The 19,992-nt window shown below is 43.9% G+C and overlaps 1 protein-coding gene across 1 annotated transcript in view; it reads right to left on the bottom strand.

Moving 5' to 3' along the window:
* Positions 1 to 513: 513 nt before the first annotated feature.
* Positions 514 to 19,992, bottom strand: part of vap (RAS p21 protein activator vap) — a 33,227-nt gene continuing 13,748 nt past the window's right edge. The window contains exons 12-25 of the mRNA XM_089543786.1: positions 19,040 to 19,127; positions 17,578 to 17,754; positions 15,052 to 15,119; positions 14,351 to 14,427; positions 14,060 to 14,232; positions 12,708 to 12,867; positions 8,929 to 9,071; positions 8,375 to 8,490; positions 7,703 to 7,789; positions 6,477 to 6,544; positions 5,661 to 5,749; positions 5,519 to 5,596; positions 4,235 to 4,357; positions 514 to 2,071 (exon numbers count right to left, since the gene is read on the bottom strand). Coding sequence (XP_089399912.1) covers positions 1,994 to 2,071; positions 4,235 to 4,357; positions 5,519 to 5,596; positions 5,661 to 5,749; positions 6,477 to 6,544; positions 7,703 to 7,789; positions 8,375 to 8,490; positions 8,929 to 9,071; positions 12,708 to 12,867; positions 14,060 to 14,232; positions 14,351 to 14,427; positions 15,052 to 15,119; positions 17,578 to 17,754; positions 19,040 to 19,127 — 1,525 coding nt within the window. The 3' untranslated portion in view covers positions 514 to 1,993. The remainder of the gene's footprint in view (positions 2,072 to 4,234; positions 4,358 to 5,518; positions 5,597 to 5,660; positions 5,750 to 6,476; positions 6,545 to 7,702; positions 7,790 to 8,374; positions 8,491 to 8,928; positions 9,072 to 12,707; positions 12,868 to 14,059; positions 14,233 to 14,350; positions 14,428 to 15,051; positions 15,120 to 17,577; positions 17,755 to 19,039; positions 19,128 to 19,992) is intronic.

The raw sequence follows: 19,992 nt of genomic DNA, 5'->3' as shown, positions 1-19,992 counted from the left end.
ACTGCATGTGCAACATGTTCAGCACAACTACCATCGAACCATAACCACACTTGTTGGCAGAGTACCACCTTGTGACAACTGAAAAAAAGCCATTTATGACACCGAAGCATTGTTTGTCCCCTGCTAGCAGGGGCAGATATATTTGCTGATCTAACTTGCATGTCTCAAAGACTTGTTTGCCTTGAAACTGAAGTAATGAAAATACTATCAAACTTGCCCATTGCTGCAAATATAATGCGAAACATCAGAAGTCTGTAAAATCGCTTGAAAAGATGCAATGGTGTATATCAATTGGTGACCCCAAACAGAACAATTTGCAAAGGAGTACAAAATCAGTCCCTGACAATAAGAACTTGGGACTTGAATTCAAATTACCCATTCAAACACTCTCTCTGGTTTGCGGAGCAAGAAAACATGCTCTGGATCATCGATCAGAATACGCCATTAGTTTCACCTTGTGAAACTCCTGCATGTGTTGAACGAAAGCGGTAGCAAACAGACAGTATACTTGCAGGGAAGTGCATATGAATGCAATTTATTTACAGGCATTACAAGCACCATCAAAATGTAAGCATGACGTATCTCTGCAGCATCTGTTTTGTCTTTTTGCATGAGTGACACTAAGGGATAACTTTATTTTCAAATGCAATAGCTCCAGGTAAAGGCAGGCACAGCAAGCACTACATTCATACAGTAGTAATATGGAGCAGTAAAAGTTAGGCATAGGAAATTTTTGCTAAATACTGTTACACATGAGGCAGCATCAAGCACCTAGGCATATTGCATCTTAAAAAAACGGGTTGAGAATCGAGCCCACATAAGCTTGGATATGCACATATACAGAGAACAAGAGGCAAGGGTTAACAATTCAGCATATTGAAGGAAGTAGTGAACAATTAGAAATGAGAGGACCAGCAGTGAATAAAGTGCTCTCCAAAAGACAGACAAATGTTTTTACATGTTTAGTGCATTAATGCGATTTTCTAGAACAATGTTTCCACTGTTTCATGCCAGCAACCAACTGGCATGTAAAAAAGTTAGAATTCACTTTCCATTAATCTCTGCTGAACACACTCCTTCAGTGTAAGCTAGGAAAAAAAAAAAAATTCACTAGACTTCATCTTGAGCAAAGTATGGGGCCCACAGAAAGTTGGCCCTGTTAATACCATAAGGAAAAGGACTACAAAATTATAACACAAAAAAGTAAATTTACTTTTTTCTCCTTAAAATCAAAACTGCACACCTACAATAAAGCAATTTTTACTACTCGTTCACAGTTGACTACTCTGCACTGTTATGTACGTAAACATGGCAGCTTTTGCTGTATCTAAGAGCGTGAATAATACTTCCGGCACGACATGGCAAACAGCAGCATTCTGGCTAGCACACTTATCACAGTGATCTTTTTATGTAGCACTGGATTCGCAAAGACGGGGATCAGTAACTATTCCTAATCACAAAATGCCTCGAGATGCAAAATGAAGAGGTGGAAAGCTGAAAACAACACAGGAGAGGTTTGGTTCAGGTACATTGGCACTTTGGTAAATGGTTCACAGCTACAATTTATTTTTGGCAATTAGCATCAAAACTTACTAGAGAAATGTGCCACGAGCAACAGTGCTATGCCGACACTACACTAGTGCAACTATGTTACGGGGGCTTTAAATTAATTGAAAAGTATTCAGTCCACTTCACAGAATTCCATAATGTGGCGTCGGTAAGGTCCCGAAGAAAAAAAAAAAAAAAGCTGGCATTTTAAATCTTGCGGAAAGGTGCTCGCCAGTGTTTATTCACATATTTACTGTTCCAGTGGCTGCTTCGTACCATACAAGAGGAAAAGTGACAAACGGAGACAAGGATGTGGAAAACGGACTGCTGACATAATGATTCCTTTGCTGAAACAAGGAAGGGTCCCAGCGGAGGCATGCCACTGTGGCACGAACAGAAAGACTGGGCAGTAAACCTCGGATGCACAGGCATTGGTGACCCACGGCTACCTTGCAGCATCCATGTAGTGCTGACGGTGCTTGGAGAGCATATCAGTGACTGTGATCACCTTCTTCAATATAGGCTAGAAAAAGAAAAAGAGCTCAATGTACCAATTTCTACAAGAAGAAAAAAATGATGAGCACAACTTTCGTATGTGTGGCATTCTGCAGTGACATATTAGTCTATGAAAGAGATTAGATTTGAGATCGAATTTCAAAAAACACCACATTTCTTGTCTGTAAGGTCTTTATAACTATATCCCCAAAAGATTTACCCTGAAAACAGCCCAGAAGTGACTTTAAAAAATATTTCTTTTCTTTTTGTGACTATAGGTAGCATAACACTGACTAAGATCTAAGTGCCAGGTTTCTCAAATGTATTTTTTGAGCAGACTACACTGCTTGCAGAAGGCATAGCATGACAATAGCTTCATGGATTTTCATGCGGTTTGTTGCATTATGTTCTTTGATAAATCCTTTAAGCAGTGACATTCCTACACTTCTGAACGACTATTTTCATTTTTTCACTTGGTCACTAACTTAACCATGATGATAATGAGTGCATTATGCAAGCACGTATAAAATGTTCTGCATAGAAAAAGTTGATAAAAATATTCTGAGAATTTCACTGCATGAAGCATTCCTTTGACTAAAATTTAAGAGCCACTCTAAGCTCTTATCAAGTTTTGTTGTCACGCCAAGCTTTCTGCAAGTTTGGTATAGCAATGAAGCACGTACTGAAGAGATATAGAAAAAATTTGTGTTTATTCATTCAGTGCACATCCCAAAAAGCGTGCCAAATTTCACTGCTGCACGCAAAAAAATAAAAAATTTCACCTCTGAAAGCCGCGCCCCTCCTTAACCTTTGCTGCTGTCTCTAGCACTAAATATGATTAACAAAGGTGCAGTACGCAAAAAGTTCGACAATCCAACCCCGTGAACTTCAAGTCTTAAATGGGTTGAACTGCTTACATAGTCCAGTAGAACCAACAGTAAAAGGACTGTGGGGCTATGATGTGACTAGAGGGAAAATTGTGGGGATTAGTATCATTTGTTCCCAACCACCATACTAGTTGGACTGGATATTAGAACTTGGATTTAAATTTGGTTATAGCTCACATTTGGCACCACGTTACACATCAAGCATTCTCCATTCTACAGAAGCTGTAAGCAACCTCTGAAGATCACTGTTACTTCCATGAAACTGTGTTTTTTTGTGAGAGAAAGAGGCACGCATATATACGCACACATGCACAAGTAACAGATGAAGAAACTAGGCACAGTGATGGAGGCAGGGAGCTGACTGCCAGTACTGATCAAGTTACTCCAAGATCGGTTCTTCCAGTATACAAGTAGTTAAGCACATATCAGGCTATGTTTTGAGAAAAACAAAAAAGAAAAAGCAACTTAGTTTTCTTACATTTTTTTTCTGTTTTTCTTTTTTCATGCGCTATATAAAATACTATGTGATACACAAATTAGCAAAGTCGAAATTCCTATAAGTCTATGAAATTTTCAAAGCGACAGCATTAAGCCTGTTCTGCAGAAAATCTGGTGTCATCATAGTCGGCACTGTGAGCGAAAGATCACCAGACAAGCAACCTAGGTGGGCCACCTAGGCCACACAACCTTGTGACGTCATCACAACCTCTCCACTGGATTGTGAGCTAAGTGCCTAGCGTGGCAGTTAAATTAATGGCTGGTTGCGAAAGGTAGCCCGGGAAGGGCGACCTGGGTCTCTAAAGCCCCACCGCCTACCATCGCAGGGCAATAGCGCATCGCTTAACCGCTGCATCAGCAGGATTGGTATCAGGGGTCTATGCACGTAAAGTCAAGAATGGTCATGTGGCCGTTAACCCTTTAACACTATTGCATCATACCCTTAAGGCGAAGCTTAAGTGCCCCTCCAATTTCTTTTCTGTCATCCTATTTCTCAAAGCATGAGTGTTTTGCAGTGAAGTGCCTATATTATACATAAGCGGTGCCGCCTGTCAAATGCCAAGACATGCTGGAACACCAATGCACAGTACTAATGTCCAAGACATATTGAGTACAAGACATATCGGGTAAACATGCTGCTATCAGGGACTGCATATTATGAAAAAAGAACCTAGCGAACACCTAATGCAGTAGCGACATATACAAACACTTGTACAATGCCCGATTTTTTATGGAAATTGCACTCAGCTAATGCACAGCATTACATCAGCATGGTTTAGCCCCTTACTAGAGCAGGAGGCAAGTACCTTTTCATTGCTCTGTGCAATCAAGTCTTCCTTGTGCATAACACATATATGGTGCAGAGTTGCCAAGTCGCGGGCAGGGTCCCCAGCAAATGTGTCATCGGGTTCTGGCTTTTCAGGAACATTCTGCAAGCACATGATGCACATGTATAGCTATGCAATTTGCCATGCAAGAGACTACAACCATCCCACTGTGCGCAACTCCTGCTAGAGTGTCTGCAGTCTACAGGTAGTCTCACAATACCATGCACCTGAAGACTAGGCCACTCATGAGCTGGAGCAACTGATATACAGTCAAGCCCACTTCCTGCAGGGTATTCATCCTGCAGGATATTCATCAGAGGCTCTTCTGCCTGCTACCCCGTGCCCCCCCCCCCCCGTACGTGCAGGTGTACCTTTCTGCTAACAGTGGTCATCGAACATAGGTTTTCCCTTCTTCTGGTCCCGTCTTTCATGTGTTCTTTTTAAGAGCACAGCTCCCGTTAGGCGCCTGCTCCCGCATTCTGCGCCACAGTAGTCAGCGTTCTCAGCGTAACACACCACCTGAGAGGTGGCACACGTTACCATGGCGTGGCGTGTTACCACCTGCCACGGCACAGATATTAGGCTGGCTCACAAAATCGAAGCTAACCCAGTAATGTCTAAGTACTGCACCAGAAGTCGAAGGGCTGGGAGGTGGTTGTGGCTGGGGAACAGGAGGTTTCCTGTGTCGGTTGGTAAGCCTGGACGCAACTGTTCAGCAGTCACCTCTGATTAACGATTTGGAGCGTCGCGAGAAGTTTTGCTGCAGTTTTCGCAGCCTTGATTCTTCGGCGCAGTTCACTTTAGTTGCTGCCAAGCGGAGTACCAGACTGACTCGGCTCTTGCCAGTGATCGGCTATAGCATGTGTGCAGTCCCTCTGCTATTTCATTTCAACAGCCTACAGTACCTACACAAGCAACCAAACAAGCAAGCAAGTAGGCATGAGCACCAACAGCAAGTGCCTCACTTCTATAATCATTATTGCACTTACTACAAAGTGGTTAACATGTGTAGCGTTTCCTGTGCGAGTTCGCCTGCCACTACCTGCTTGTTGACCTGTGCTAAGTGTGAGCCAACGAGTCTGCACTACTACTCATGATCAGATCCCAGAGATCAAAAGTGATCAGTGCGCTCGAATCTTCTACATTCTGCTTGCTCATAATGAAGTAAATCAATGTAGGCTGCTGTTGGAGCATGCAAGATAAGGCAGCACATCCTTGTGATCACTATTCAGGTGCACCAATAATAAGCTCAGCAATACTTACGGCTATTTCATCCAGGAAGCGAATCATTCGATTTTTGTTCTTCAGTATGAAAGGGTTCACAACTTCCATCCATGGCTCCTGTTTAAACAAAACCAGAGCAATAATGTTGGCATATCCTCGTGCTCCCATCTCTCAGGCTCACCTTTGCCCCAAACTCGACAAGATTGGCCAGATTTTGCAGGCACTTGGCCACCAGTATGAGGCTGCGTGATGCTGTCTCTGATGGAGTATCTACAGAGAGACATATTTTCACAATACTGCTCCAAATGGTGCATGGGCAATTCCCATTTTTACATCCCACCAGGGGCATTCAGTGTCTTCTCCCACACCTGCTCTTTGTACTGCTGACTTTTATCAACTGTACCAGCCACATGAGACATGAACAACATCTGTAACGCTGTAATTTATACAGATGTGCTGTGCTTGATTCAATCCTTTGACATGGCAATAGGTGCAGTTACAACACTGATGTTACTGTGCCGAGTTCCGAAAACTTGCAACGGAGCTTAAGTTTCAGCAGAAGAAAAAAGTGTCATGGTGCCATAGGCATATATTAGCACCAGAAATTAAAGCATGTAACTAAGCGTTACACTTACAGTTTGAATTGTTCTTGACTAATAATAATAAAAAAAATAAACTACCAATTTTATTCCAAAGTTTTGAGTGAAAAACATCTGATGTCATGCATTAGCCACCAGACATCTTGTGAATTAAAGACATAACAAATGGCCATACTGAATCGGTGGCATAAAAAAAAAACGCTAAATAATGTTTAATCAAGATCTCCTTTTGCATAGAACAAAAAATACAGCCAGAAATGTAAACACCATTAAAAAATCTTGCAAAGAAAAGAATGAAATACATTGTCATCTGATAATCAGACACTGCACACACTTCCTGGCTTCGTGCCACTCATATGCAGATGCACAGCAAAGTCTAAGAATAAAGTTGAACACACCACTGATAAGGTTGAACTGTCTTGGATTCAATATGGCGGGGCACAAAAGCCGGAGGAAAATGAATCCACTGCAAAGCAAGCAGGAAACCATGACAGGCAGATTATACATGAAAATTACATGCACACTCCGCATATAATCTTTAGAGTTTCACTTGGCAAGCACTGTAATTTTGTCGTGTAGAAAGGAGTTAGCACAGACCACAGTGAGCCATCATTATCTATTACAACGTATCTTACTATTATCTTACTCGTAAACTGTAAACTTGAAAGGTCTTCAGTAGTTCAGAAATGATGACTTGAAGAGATAGTCTACTATCAGAGATGAGTTATAAGAATACTGGCATATTCTTGTAATCTTTCCCTGTGATGACAATATCGAAGGCAGCACTCGTGGTTTTGGCAGGAATTTATACTTTAATTTGGCAAAGAAAGTCAGGCCAGAGCCAACAGTCATGCCGTACTATGATCACACTTTGCGGCTCTGCATACAGTCAGGCTACGTTGCCTGGAACTGATACAGCACACTTTGTAAGTAGGGCTGAGCGCAACACAGAGCGTTATTTTCGCTGGAATAAACCTCAGATGCATTACTTTCTTTCTCTTGCCATGAGCCACGGTTTCTAGGACAGTTTAAGTTTGACACTGCTTTTTCACCATCTCTCAAAATGTTTCGAAAAAGCAGGCTGCCAATATGCTGTAGTGACAGTGGCAAAGCCATCCACAGTGCTGCTACCGGGAAAAAGCAGTACCTGGTATAGATATCGCATTTTTTTTAAATTATTAAACTATATGTCTAATAATACCTATGCCTCTCAGTTGATGCCCACTGCCTAGGCAACAGACAGTCGTGACATATGCCATGCCAGAATTTACGGACGCTGACTAGTACTAGAATGTGACATGCCCATATTGAAAAATTTTAAAATGTCCTGCCGTGATGCTTTGCCCCACAGCCGGGCATATGTTTATTTTCGCAAGGAACTTTTGAATGGTGCAAAGAAAATATCGCTGAGAAATGTCAGTAGACAGTTCCTTTAAGCTTAAATTCATGCACTCTCTACGGGCTGCTGATAATGTTATGGCTGCAGCACTTGCAAACTGTATGTCCTGCTTTAAGATGTTAATAAGATATCAAGCTCTCTTCAGTGGTTTATCGCTTCCTGCAGTGCAAGCCCTCGACTGCCTCAAAGCATACAATGCCCCCTTCTGACATTAATTAACCTTACCTGACTACTCTGGTCTTCACCATGGGATCATGTGGCCATTTGGATGCCACCTTCTTCTGGAGACAGTAACAAATGTACCTCAATGTACTGAAATAAAGATAAAAGAATAAAAACTATCACAATAAAATATGCACCAAACAGTAAGGTGGGGGAGCACTGCAAATTGACAACAGCATGCTCCTGGACTCAGCACAGGGTTAGCCAGAAGGGCTTTAGTGTGAAACAGACAGCAAGAGAGAAGGTGATAAGTACTTTCTATTCAAGATTTTTTGCTTTGAATGTGTAACCACTATGGTAGCGCAGAATGTAGGGCTAGCTGGAAGGTGGTCAACATGCAATACAACACTCAAGACGTGACACTAAGAAGAAAGAAGAAAGCGCTCTTGTTTGTTCTGTTTTTTCTTAGTGTCCCATCTTGTGCGCTGTGCTACATGATAAGCACTACAAACTCAGCATGCCAGTGTGTTACTTGTAGTCCTATAAGGAAAAAGCGCGTGAAGGTTAATAACTTCGACCACATGCCACACTGAACTTTGCCACCAAGTTCAACGAGGAGACAGCGAAAACACTGTGACTAAATGCTCCAGCCTCAAGAAAGGAGCTATTAGCAAGACCACTAAAAGTGCTGCTCAAAAGCATTGCCAGTGAAAAAAGTCAAGGATATGTACCCACCGGCAGCAATATTCCACAGATGAAAAGATGGATTCAACAATTGAATCAAGCACAGAGAGCAAGTGTTCAGCATTGGCACAGGCTTCTGAGGGGCTGTCAAGTTTGCTAGGATTCAGCTGGCAACAAGAAAAATAAAAAGTTATCAGACTCGGGCTACAAACAAAGAGAAAGGTCATTTGATCATGTCGCCTTTTAACCCTAACATCTGCTAACACTAGCAAAGAATTAGATATTGCAAGCTGCATTTGTTCAAGCATTAACAAACCAGCAGATCAGTGCAATACTCTAATAGAGTGACCAATATATAAATGATTAGTAATAGTAGTGCAGGTTTGGGAGTGCTTAAACCAGTTCATGCTAGCGTGGCAGTGCACAAATTATTAGAAAACAGCATAGCACACTTCTTTTTTTTAGCATGCTTTTTTAATTACATTTGTACTTTCAGGCTGATGCACTCTTTACTGAATATACTGAGCTTCTTGAATTTATATTCACTCAATTTATACCAAGCATGTCATGCTTCAAACACCAAGATACAAGCAGAGCTCATTCACCTCACAGGACTGTCTCCCATCCATGACACGAATGATGGAGTCATAAACAGTGTGCTTTAGAAACTCGTGGCCTGTCGAGCGCATGTACTGGTCCATCAGCGTCGTCGTCAAAGACGTCGTGCGAAACAACGTTGATGTCTCCTCTGCAATACGCAATAAAAAATGCCTCAGTAAAAAAGCAAATATAGCACACTTTTCAGGTGAAACCCTTAAAACACTGGAAAACTCCCAGTATTTTAATTCTATTCCTCGATGGGAAAGCTACAGCATTAACAATACTTCACACTGCTAGGCAACCTACTTGAAAGTTCGTGGTCCGATTATAATCTGCATTCTCAAAATCAGGCTGCATATATCTATTCCAAGCTGCATGCAGAGGTGGTGATTGTATAGCCATCATCATCATCAGCGTGACTACGCCCACTGCGGGGCAAAGGCCTCTCAGAAATTTCAGAACTGGCTACGTGATGGGCAAGCAAACTCTACAGATGGAGCACACCTGCTCTAAGCTGCTCCAAAATGCCAGTATAGCTGCTCCAAAGTGCTACAAAATTAATTTTTTTTTTTGTGCTCCGAAAACTGCTCTAAAACTGTAGTTAGGCAAAAGCAACACTGTAAAAGTCGAAAACTTGAAAACAAAATGATGCCAGAGGTCTTGGAGGACTAATTATGTCAGCCTATGAACCATGAATTATTTTGCTTGTTTTGCCTCCTGATGAAAGAACATTTCCTCAGTTTTTTCTCTGCTAGGAGGTTCACCGGTAAACCACATATAAGTGAATGCAAAGCATGATCAATGACTTAGGCAGGCAGAGCAGAACGGTGGGTCTTAAAATGAATATGCAGAAAACCAAAGTAAAGTTCAACAGTCTTGAAAGGGAACAGTAGTTTAAAATTGGTAGTGAGGCACCAGAAATGATAAGGAAATACGGCTGCTTGGGGCAAGTAGTGACCGCGAATTCGGATCACGAGAGTGAAATAACCAGAAGAATAAGAATGGGGTGGAGTGCACTTGGCAGGTTTTCTCAGATCATGAATGGCAGTTTACCAATATCCCTCAAGAGAAAAGCATATAACAGTTGTATCTTAGCGGTACTCTCCTGTGGGGCAGAAACGTGGAGGCTAACAAAAAGGTTTCAACCTAGTTAATAAAGGATAACACAGCGAGCTATGGAAAAGAAAATGATAGGTGTAACAATAATAGACAGAACGAGTGCAGAGTGGGTCTGGAGTAGCATGCTAGGCTAATAACCAGGCAGGCCTCTTCTTTCTTCATTAAAGTCTCTCTCTCTCTCAGGGTCAGGGAACAAACATGGGTTAAAGACATCCTCGTCGAAATAAAGAAGAAATGGGCTTGGGCAGGGCATGTAATCTGGAGGCCAGACAACCGATGGTCGTTAAGGAAAATAGACTGGATTCCAAAGGAAGGCAAACATAGCAGGGAGCTGCAGAAAGTTAGGGGGAGGATGAGATTAAGATGTTTGCAGGTACAGGCTGGCCGCAGCTGGTACAGGACAGGGTTAATTGGAGAGATACAGTGAAAGCTCGTTAAATCAAAACTCGATAATTCGAATTTTCGGATAATTCGAACTACACTACTTGGTCCGGCCAAGCTCCATAGAGATCTGTGTATAAAAAAGCCCGTTAATTCGAAAGCGAGTCGGTTCCGTTACGGATAATTCGAACAACGCGCCACCGCGTCTGGGCGGCTTGGCACACAGCATGTGGCCAAAAAAAAGAAAGCACTTCCTCCGCATAGTTAGTACGTCCTAAACGGGGACAGAAGATGGAACTAGATAAAAGCTTGGAAGAGTGGGTAAAGCTTAAATGGCGCCATTACTGGCGCGGTGGCCGGCGGCACCGGAGGGAAGGGGTTGGCGACCGCGCTGGCGGCTGCCTACCCTCTTTTCCGCGCAACCCCCCTGCCTACCCTCTTTTCCGCGCAACCTCCGGAACTCGCAACTAAATGCTCGAATTCGAGCCCTGTTAATTCGAAAATACGGATAAGCACTGTCAGCGCCGTCCCAGCCAACGCCCATGAAGGCTATGACCATAGAGTAATATAGAAGTAAAGAGCGGACACTCCCGTAGGCCCCAGCGGCCGACTTTTGTGCACAGCGCACCTAGCGGACCCGGGGAAACGCACTGGCCTCAGAGATGATAGGCCTAAACAGGAATCTTGGAGGCTCTACTGTCAAAACCTGGTGGTGGGCATCTGCCCTTGACGCAGCTTTGTTGCCTCTTTGGAAGTGCTTAGGAAGAGCCGCCGCCGCCGCCTTTAAGGCCGACAGCTGCAGCTTCTTGTTGGACAGTTCACGGGGTGGAAGAAACAACCGTCGCAGCACCACAGCAGTACACAAAACGGACGTGCCCACGAAGCTTGCAGACGCCGCAAAAAAATACAGCCGCTCACACCGTCGGTCCGTCGCACACTGCCGCCTGGGCGTGCTTGCCCCTTGGCTTGACGCACTTAAAAGACGCCGCTGTTGCTGACGTAACTGCGGCCGTAGGCGCGCAGCGCACGTCACTGCAAGCCAAGATATGCCAAGACCATACTCTTTTTCCTTTTTTTATTTGCACGTTCAGTGCCATCTGGCGGAAACGGGGAAGCGCCGAACTCGGCCGCGAAAGGGCCCGAGTGTCCGCTCTTTACTTTTATGTTACTCTATGCTATGACTTCGGACGGGCGCTACAAATTACGAGCGAAAAACTTTTTTTTTCTTCACGAGCGAAAAACTTTTTTTTTTTTCTTTGCGAGTGTCGTCCATGCTTCCCCCCCTCCGTCGGTCGCCAACAGAAGCACGCGCTCAGCCGCGAACAAGACGCCGGCACAAGCGCTGGCACTCTGCCAAAGTTCGCTTCCCCCTTGCTGGAGCTAACGTAAAAAGTGATGTTATCGCTGCGCAGCATCTTGCGCGCTGCCAAGAAATGCGTTGTGGGCCGTGACGGTACCAAGCGGAGGGAAGCGTTAACGACTGACGCTTTTTTTTTTATTCTTAGGCAAAAATCGGGGAGGGGGGTTCATTATGTGAGTGGGTTCGTTACCCGAGTAAATACCCTACATACACCGTAATGCAAATAGTTCTTGTCGGTTTTTTCGCGGCCATTCGATAATTCGAACATCGGATAATTCGAACGTTTTTCCCGGTCCCGTGAAGTTCGAATTAACGAGCTTTTACTGTATATATATACAGGATATGGGAGAGGTCTGTCCTGTTCTGGGCATAGTCAGAGTCAGGCTGCTGCTGATGATGATGAAGTCACTGCAATTACTAGCATTCAGGGCGCGGAATGCGTATTTCTACTGTAGAAAGAACAGGCACATGGAAGTGTGCCGACGTGTACGGCTCAGACCTAATAAAAGGAATGTACACTAAACTTCTACCCGCTGCGGTGACTCAGTGATTATGGTGCTCGGCTGCTGACCCGAAAGACGCGGGTTCGATCCCGGCCGCGGCGGCTGAATTTCTTTGGGGGAGAAATTCTAGAGGCCCGTGTACTGTGCGATGTCAGTGCACGTTAAAGAACCCCAGGTGGTCGAAACTTCCGGAGCCCCTCACTACGGCGTCTCTCATAGCCTTAGTCGCTTTGGGACGTTAAATCCCATAAACCAACCAACGAACACTAAAACTTCTGGGCATTTCTTTAGTGGAGCCAAATAACTGGGCGCCACGTAATCATCTTCCTGCTTCTCTGGCATGAAAAGCTGTGATCAGCCAAGGAAAGCACGGGGCAAGAAGGGAATGCAGACAAGAGAAGCAGGGAACGGCCCAGCGCACCCTCGAGGTCGATCTCCCGGTTGTTCATGTCCCTGAGCAGGAGCGCCTCCTTTCTCTCGTAGCGGAACACCCGGAGCACGGCACTGGCCAGGGGAGTGCGGTCCTTGTGGCACAAGTCTGCCAGAACGCTCACCAGGTGGAGCTCCTCGTCTACCACCAGCTGCCAAACACACACATCACGCAGAGAGCAAGCGTTAAGAAGCCAGAGTTCCAATACCAAAGTGGACACCATATGATGCGTACGTTCTGGTCACATTAAACAGCAGGTATGTACAGCAGATAATTGGCAACCTCATTAATGAAGCTCTCGAGCAGTCACTTGGCAGAGGTAAGCGACAAGCAACATGAGCAACTAGCTTTTAATGCTGCCGCGGACTTGTTGCTGACACAGCAGCAACTGACAATACATCACATGCAACTAGCTACATGCTTCACAAGCATCAATTGAATTTACATGGGACAAAGTACATCATACTGAACAGTTCAGTCATGTTACTAGACTATATTTACAAAGCACCTCTCTAATGCAGAGCCACATTTTTCAACAGTTGTGGTGGACTCAGAGATTTTCCACTCCAAGAGTTCCTTACGTCCCATTCCTCACCTCACTAATGCCTCTCGGGAGCATTTGGCCTCATGGCTAGAGGCTCCACCCAGTCTTGCAAATGCTGGCTCCACCCAGCCATGCAAATACAACTACTAGCAGTAGTTGTATTTGCATGCACAAAAGAGCCTTGCCGACAATACTAGTATCCATGCATGTGCCTGTTCTCACTGGCTTTATTGCTCCATGCTGTAATAGGGCACTAACACACTGGCCTTTCAACACTAGTGTCACACTGCTACACATCTGGTTGGTCGTGCACCAAATGCAGTCAGGTTTCAAAAGGCCAAAATACATTGTTCCCATTCAAAGTTACCCCTATGTTGTCAGCTCAGACAACAGTTACAGCTCCCACAAGCAGTCTTTACCCAAACACCTCATCTGAATAATGCACTTTTACATCAAAAATACAACTTCAAATTAACACAGAACTCTACAGCACTTCTTTTGGCTGAGTTATATCTAACACGACCCCTATACCATTACGTATTAAAGCTTTTGTAACTGTGCTTAAGCAATATTCTACACTTCCCAAAACAACGGCCTAGCGCCACAATTTGGGACCTTTTTAATGTGCGGCTTCGGCAGTATGAGAAACTGACAGATATTGTGTTTTGCTGTGTAGTTGTTCCTTCAAACCTTCGAAACCCTGCCCCTAAGCATTTCATGCTACAGAATCAGTGTTGGCTTTCTATCCTTGAGGCTCAACCAGCACTTTTTCCAGACGATAAGCGACCAGTGTACACACCTCCTTGAATGCCGTATACTCAGCCAGTGGCATGATGACCTCGTGTACGTAGCGGATGCGCACACGCAGGGACCCCCAGTCTTCACGAATGGGTGGCGTTAACCCCCCCAGGGAGAACCACTCTTCGGTTTCTTCACAGTTAACCAGGCTGTCCAACTCGACTGTAACTTCCGCTGGAAAGACAGAAGCAGAGGACTAAGCCTGTGGTTCGCACTGTTCTGATTGATGGCGGGCTGCCACAAGAACACTGCTAAATGTCAGGCCAGTATGAGGGAACATTGTGCCACTCACCCATTTCCATGTCTTTTGACCTTTTCCCTTTAGTGTAAAGAGTAATGGTGAAAGATGTGACGTCTGACGGAAGATCCCTGTGGAGGCACAACAGCCATGGTGACTACACAGATATTCGGAACTAACAGAACAGCAAGATCTCTAGCGCTCAAGTCTCACACAATGGTCACGTCTCATAGCAAACTCCGTTGAGAATGTGATTAAAAACAGCACCCCTTTCGCTTCAAAGGCTTGCACTGCATTTTAAAGCCACTGAACAGTTTACAAATTACTGTGCAAAACCCATCACTTGAGCTAAAAAAATGTTGATAAAACAGAAAAAACACTGGCTTTTTGATTAAGACCATCAGCCAATCAGTAACCAGGAATGGGGCCATGGAAGGAAATCTAGATGAAGACAATGCAAGCCACAAAGCTTGACAAAGGACCAAATGAATTTTAAACACTCCTAAACATAACAAAAATGTGCATCAAGTAACATATCTGGATCAAGCATCTGTGACAGGGAATGAGTAGTGACTTTTGTGTGTTCATGTTTTCACCACTCTGCTGCAAAGCCTTTACAAGTTTCCACATTAGGCTGACCTTCACAAGAACACTGCAATCAGCAAGAACACTGCAATCAGCAGACTGAGGAGAACAACAAAAAAAAAGGAAACAACAGCAACGATGGAACAGAGAGCAATGCAAACGATGCTCACTCGAGCAGAAAGTCCTCTTCCCAGATTGGATCAGGTGGGCACTTGACCTGAGTGCGGCACACCTTCACCTGATGTCAAGAGATTGGGTTGGAGGGTGACAAAGAAAAAAAAAAAGGCGAAATGGGAATCCAGTGTGATCAACCATCAGCCAATGAGACTGTACAGGCAGCTGGGACCAATATTTGGTATAAATGCACGCTCGCACAGAGTAAAAGATGTTACTGGTGAATGAGAAAAGGGACAGAAAACTTCACTTGAAATGGCAGGTCTGGATCTCGTGATATGGTGGGGCCATACCAGTGGGATAGAGAACAGAGTATGTTTCAGCGAAGTGAATACAAAAGCAGCGTGCATGTGCGTTCCACCAAGCTGCAGTTTTTTAATGTCAAAGCAGGCCAATGAAATGTGCACCGTGGACATAAGTACCACTCTTGTCATCTCAAGGTCAGTGAATTAAACCACAAATGACAAAAGGAAACAAAAGGATGCTGCAGCAGAAAATCAGCCAGAAAAGCAGACCATGCAAGGCATGTGAAGGAAAAACTCCATGAATAGCAAGCACCAGCTCTTGCTTAACTAAACAGGACAGAAATATAGTGCAAGACAAGCAATCAAGGAGGAAGAGGCACTGACGGCACAAAATTCTCCGCGCAATGACCCGGCAAACACTGAAATCATAGGAACAGGTGCTCTGGATAGAAACAGCTGCCAGGCCAGAGCCAACCAAGCAAGCAGAACAGCAAGCCCTAAGCAGCGGAACAGATGTGCTGGCCCCGAACAGCTGTCGGATGAGTCAGTCAAGCAAGCAGAATGGGCTTCATATGACGGAACCAGGCATGTGTCTCTTTTCATGCATGCTGTCTTCATGGCCATGCATCTCAGTCATTTATTTGCTTGATGTGTCCTAAAGGCCCTTCCAGGCATTAAATAGGACAGGACCAAAGATATGCTTTGCCATACATGCATACTTACGAAGAGAACATAACACAACATAGAGAAGAGAGAGAGAGAAAAAAAAAAGAAACAAGCAGAACAATTCCACAGAACCTACTGTAACAAGTCTGCGGGCTCTCTTAGGCGACAACATATTAAAGGAACACTAAGGACAAACTGAAGTTGCTTATTATTGACAGATAACTGTGTTCTAATCCCAAAGAGACCACTCTCACTGAAAATGGGATGCAGTTTTTTTGGGAACGGATCCCAGAGGCTAGCTACAACGCCATTTTCAGTGCAAACGTAACAAGTTTGAATTAATAAGAAAAATTTTAAATCTAATTTCCTCTGCAATAAATAGCTCTTTTGCATCAACATAGCCAGAAAGAGCCACAGAATCTATTTTCAGCGAGAAAAAAAAAATTGGATGGAGTTGTCTTCAGCGCCCCTTCAAGGCAGTGATGAATCAGGAACAGGCAAGATCCAGATTCATCCCTACCTCCACATGTTACGAGGCAGGACCACTGATGAGAATCATTTTGCCCACGCAGATCACTTTACACACAGATAGGAGTACCTAAACATGTTTACTTGTATGTACATGGGGCTCATTTTAAGGGTACCATTCAGGAGAGATATGTGCTGAGATGGTTGGAAAAAGTGTACTTTGATGGGGAGAGAGAGCTGCGTCAAAACAGTGAACTAAACTAGTTATGCTGGCATGCTAGGCCAGCACATAAGCAAGATAAGCCTGGTCAGAAGCACAAAATTACATCATTTTCTGTTACCTAACCAGTGTAGTGTAGACTAGCTTTGCTTGTTAGTTAGCCTGAAAAAATGTTTAAGGAAGACAAGTTAACACTCTTGACATGAATTTTCCAAGTGAGGTCAAAGGTTAAGTGAACACCTTGTCCGGAATATTTTTAATGGGGCTGACCTTCCGAGTGGCAAGTATATACAGGAATGAGATGCTTTGTAATGAAACTTGCAGCTTTTGCTTCCTAATCCTAATCTTCATCAATCACACAGTGACAAAACGGGGCCTAAGCTCAATGAGCCTCATTTAGAGCAGTGTTCACACGAGCACACCAGAGCTACAGGGTAGTGCAAAGTGCAATGCAAAAGTGCAAAGAAAAGCAGTACTGTCAGGAGGAATAGTCAGCTGCTCAGCCATTTTTCAGCTTATATGTAGGCAATCTGTCTACATATAAGGTCTACTTATAAAAACTAAGCAGACCTCTACTTTCCTTTTGCACCTGTAACCTACCCCATTTCATCATCACTATCAGCCTGGCCCTTATCATTATAGCCTAGGCGAGCAGCATGGCAAATGGAAGTACACACAGGAGTAGGATACACCTTTAAATCACTCATGAAGTTAAACACTGGCTTCGACAAAATGTAGTTTTTTCCATGGTGCTGGACCTCTGAGGACTCTTGTAACCATTCACATGATTGATAGCCAACACTCGGTGCTCTATACATGCCAAACCAACCCACTGTGCTTACGTGCAGTCAACATGGCATGAAAACTTAGCGTGAAGGCACGGTGAGAGACCGACAAATCAACACATGCGGAAAGGGGATCACCTGGTTGAGGGAGATGATGCAGAAGGGATGTGGAGCAAGACGCACAGGCAGCCTGTGGGCCTCGAGTAGGGTGAGGCTGAGCGAGCGCACCTGGGAGACGGCTGGAGGGGGGCCTCGGCCAGCCGCTCCCTTGGCCAGCTGTGGCACACACAGCGGGCCCACCGCACTCATCCACTCCTGCAAAGGCAGCGGGATGGGAGTGCAGACCCTTAGCTATTTAGCTATTCGCCATACGTGAAACTTCGCCCAGCGGCTATTTGAGGACGTGCTCAACAACGGGATCACTGTCACGCTAAACTATACTACAAACTGTCCAACCAAACTTCTACGCAGGATTATGAATTAGACTGGTGGATGCAAAAGCTTCAAGGTGTTTTACATTCAAGGCAACAATACAGCTTGCATACAAGCTGCCAACACCCGACACCCATGTTGCATGCGATACTTGAGGTGACAGTTAAGTCCACAAATACTGGGCTCGTTGAAATGAACAAACCACAAAACTGCAAGTTACTAAAAAATGATGGTTGATTTGTGTAGTTAGGCCAAATGAGAATTAGGTGCACTAGCAGTTCGGTTTTCCCTTTGGTTCTAGTGTTCAGATCCAGTGTTTCCAGGTAAAAGTTGTTCGGATAGGGATAATGGGTTAATGTCCATATATGCATAACTGGTCAGTCTCTCCATTCATAGATGCCTGGGAGTCTTCCTACCATTCCTGGTACAGTGGTGCACTGGCCAAGTTAAGATGTGCCACTGCTCGTCTGTCTGTTGTGTGTGTGCATGCACGCACATGCACGCACACACACCAGAGCAGGTTGCCCAGAAGGCAGGCGAGCAGTCTGCCATAAAGCCGGCTTCAAACAAACAGACACACAGACAAACACACAACGGCTAAATGCGGGAATGGCCACTGTAACTAGCACTAACTGTAAGTGGGATGTGACAGCATGTAGGTAAAATTAACCCTTAAACTGCCTGCACTTCCACCTAACAATGGTGCCAGAATGTTCGTTGAGATTAAGAGCTTTAAGCCATCTTACTGCTTCCTTTGTGGGCTGTCCGAAGTTCAACAGGTATACGTGCTTGACAGAACATATAAGACCATCTATTGTATGCAATGGGAACTATGAAACTGTTCTATGCACTCAATTCATCAAAAACCCTGTTAACAGCTTCAAAATATACTTGACGAGGAAGAACTGTCAAAACCAAAACAAACGGTTTTAACCAGAAATTAAGTGAGCATGTCTAAGTTTGGTTTGATGTTTATTTCTTTCAAAATGAAAGAGGAAGCCAAAGCAAAGGGCTTTAAGGGATTAAAAAATGGATAAGGAAGAAGAGCACACCACCAGTAGTGACAGAAACAACAACATCTGCAGTTACAAATGGTGCTCTACAAAGTAAGCAATGGCACAGCCTGTACTAGCAAATGAAGTCCTTCTCATTCAAATCATGCACTTACCCGGACCAGATCCGAGGAACTGGCACAGAGATAGTATACAGTGCTGATACATGGAAGAGCCCTCTCAACTATCTGAAAGCAGTTGGACCTGAAGAATGGAGAAGACACAACTTTCACACAGTGGGTTTTGCCTTCAATAAGCTAACATAGCAGTTACTGTGACGACAAAGTTGTCAATCACAAATTTCTACATACATAACTAAATATTAATCATTGAGTCGTCATAACCCTTCCAAAGCGTAAGCTTGGTATCTAAATCATAAGTCAAGCTCATAACTCTAATAGGCACATCAGATCTTGAAAGATGTCACATGACACAGTCTCACAATGGCAATGGCAATGGGGAGTGCTAGACTGCAGAGTCAACTTTTGAACTATTGCACCAATTTTGATAAAAGTTGCATGGAAGGTTTAGCTTTTTGTCATCAGACTAATACAAATTTAATTACCATAGCATGCGCGCGCGCACACGCACACACAAATGTATAGTTCTTATATAGAGCAAATTGAAGTGTCAGCTTAGGAAAACTATCATTTAAAAAATAATGAAGATATACTGATTGTTTCTGATTAGATACCTTCTAGGTGGTTCATAGTTCAGGATAAGTCAAGTCGCGTGTTTTTATGTCATTTCTGTAAAAATCTAATCACTTTAACAACAGAGTTCTTTTTTATTGCTGTTGTCATTATATGTCACACATCTGACAATGTTTTGTGTTAGAAAAAATTTAGGGATCAAAAAGTACCTCATCTCGTTCCCGACATACTTTAAATCTAGAAAATACCCTGTAAGCAGCGTTTGGCAAAGCAGTTTGGAAATGATAGTTTTTCAACAGTTTTGTTTTCCCAAAAAGCGTAAACTGAGAAAAATAGGTTCAAAGATTTCAAAACATGCTATTTAATTTTATGGCCAAAAATAATCAAAAGTGCCCTGCTGCATATGTTGGGCCCTC

This window comes from Amblyomma mixtum, chromosome 5, assembly GCF_055824585.1.
Source record: "Amblyomma mixtum isolate Tamu chromosome 5, ASM5582458v1, whole genome shotgun sequence".
Lineage (NCBI taxonomy): Eukaryota > Metazoa > Arthropoda > Arachnida > Ixodida > Ixodidae > Amblyomma > Amblyomma mixtum.
This window is presented reverse-complemented; position numbering and strand designations above follow the sequence as displayed.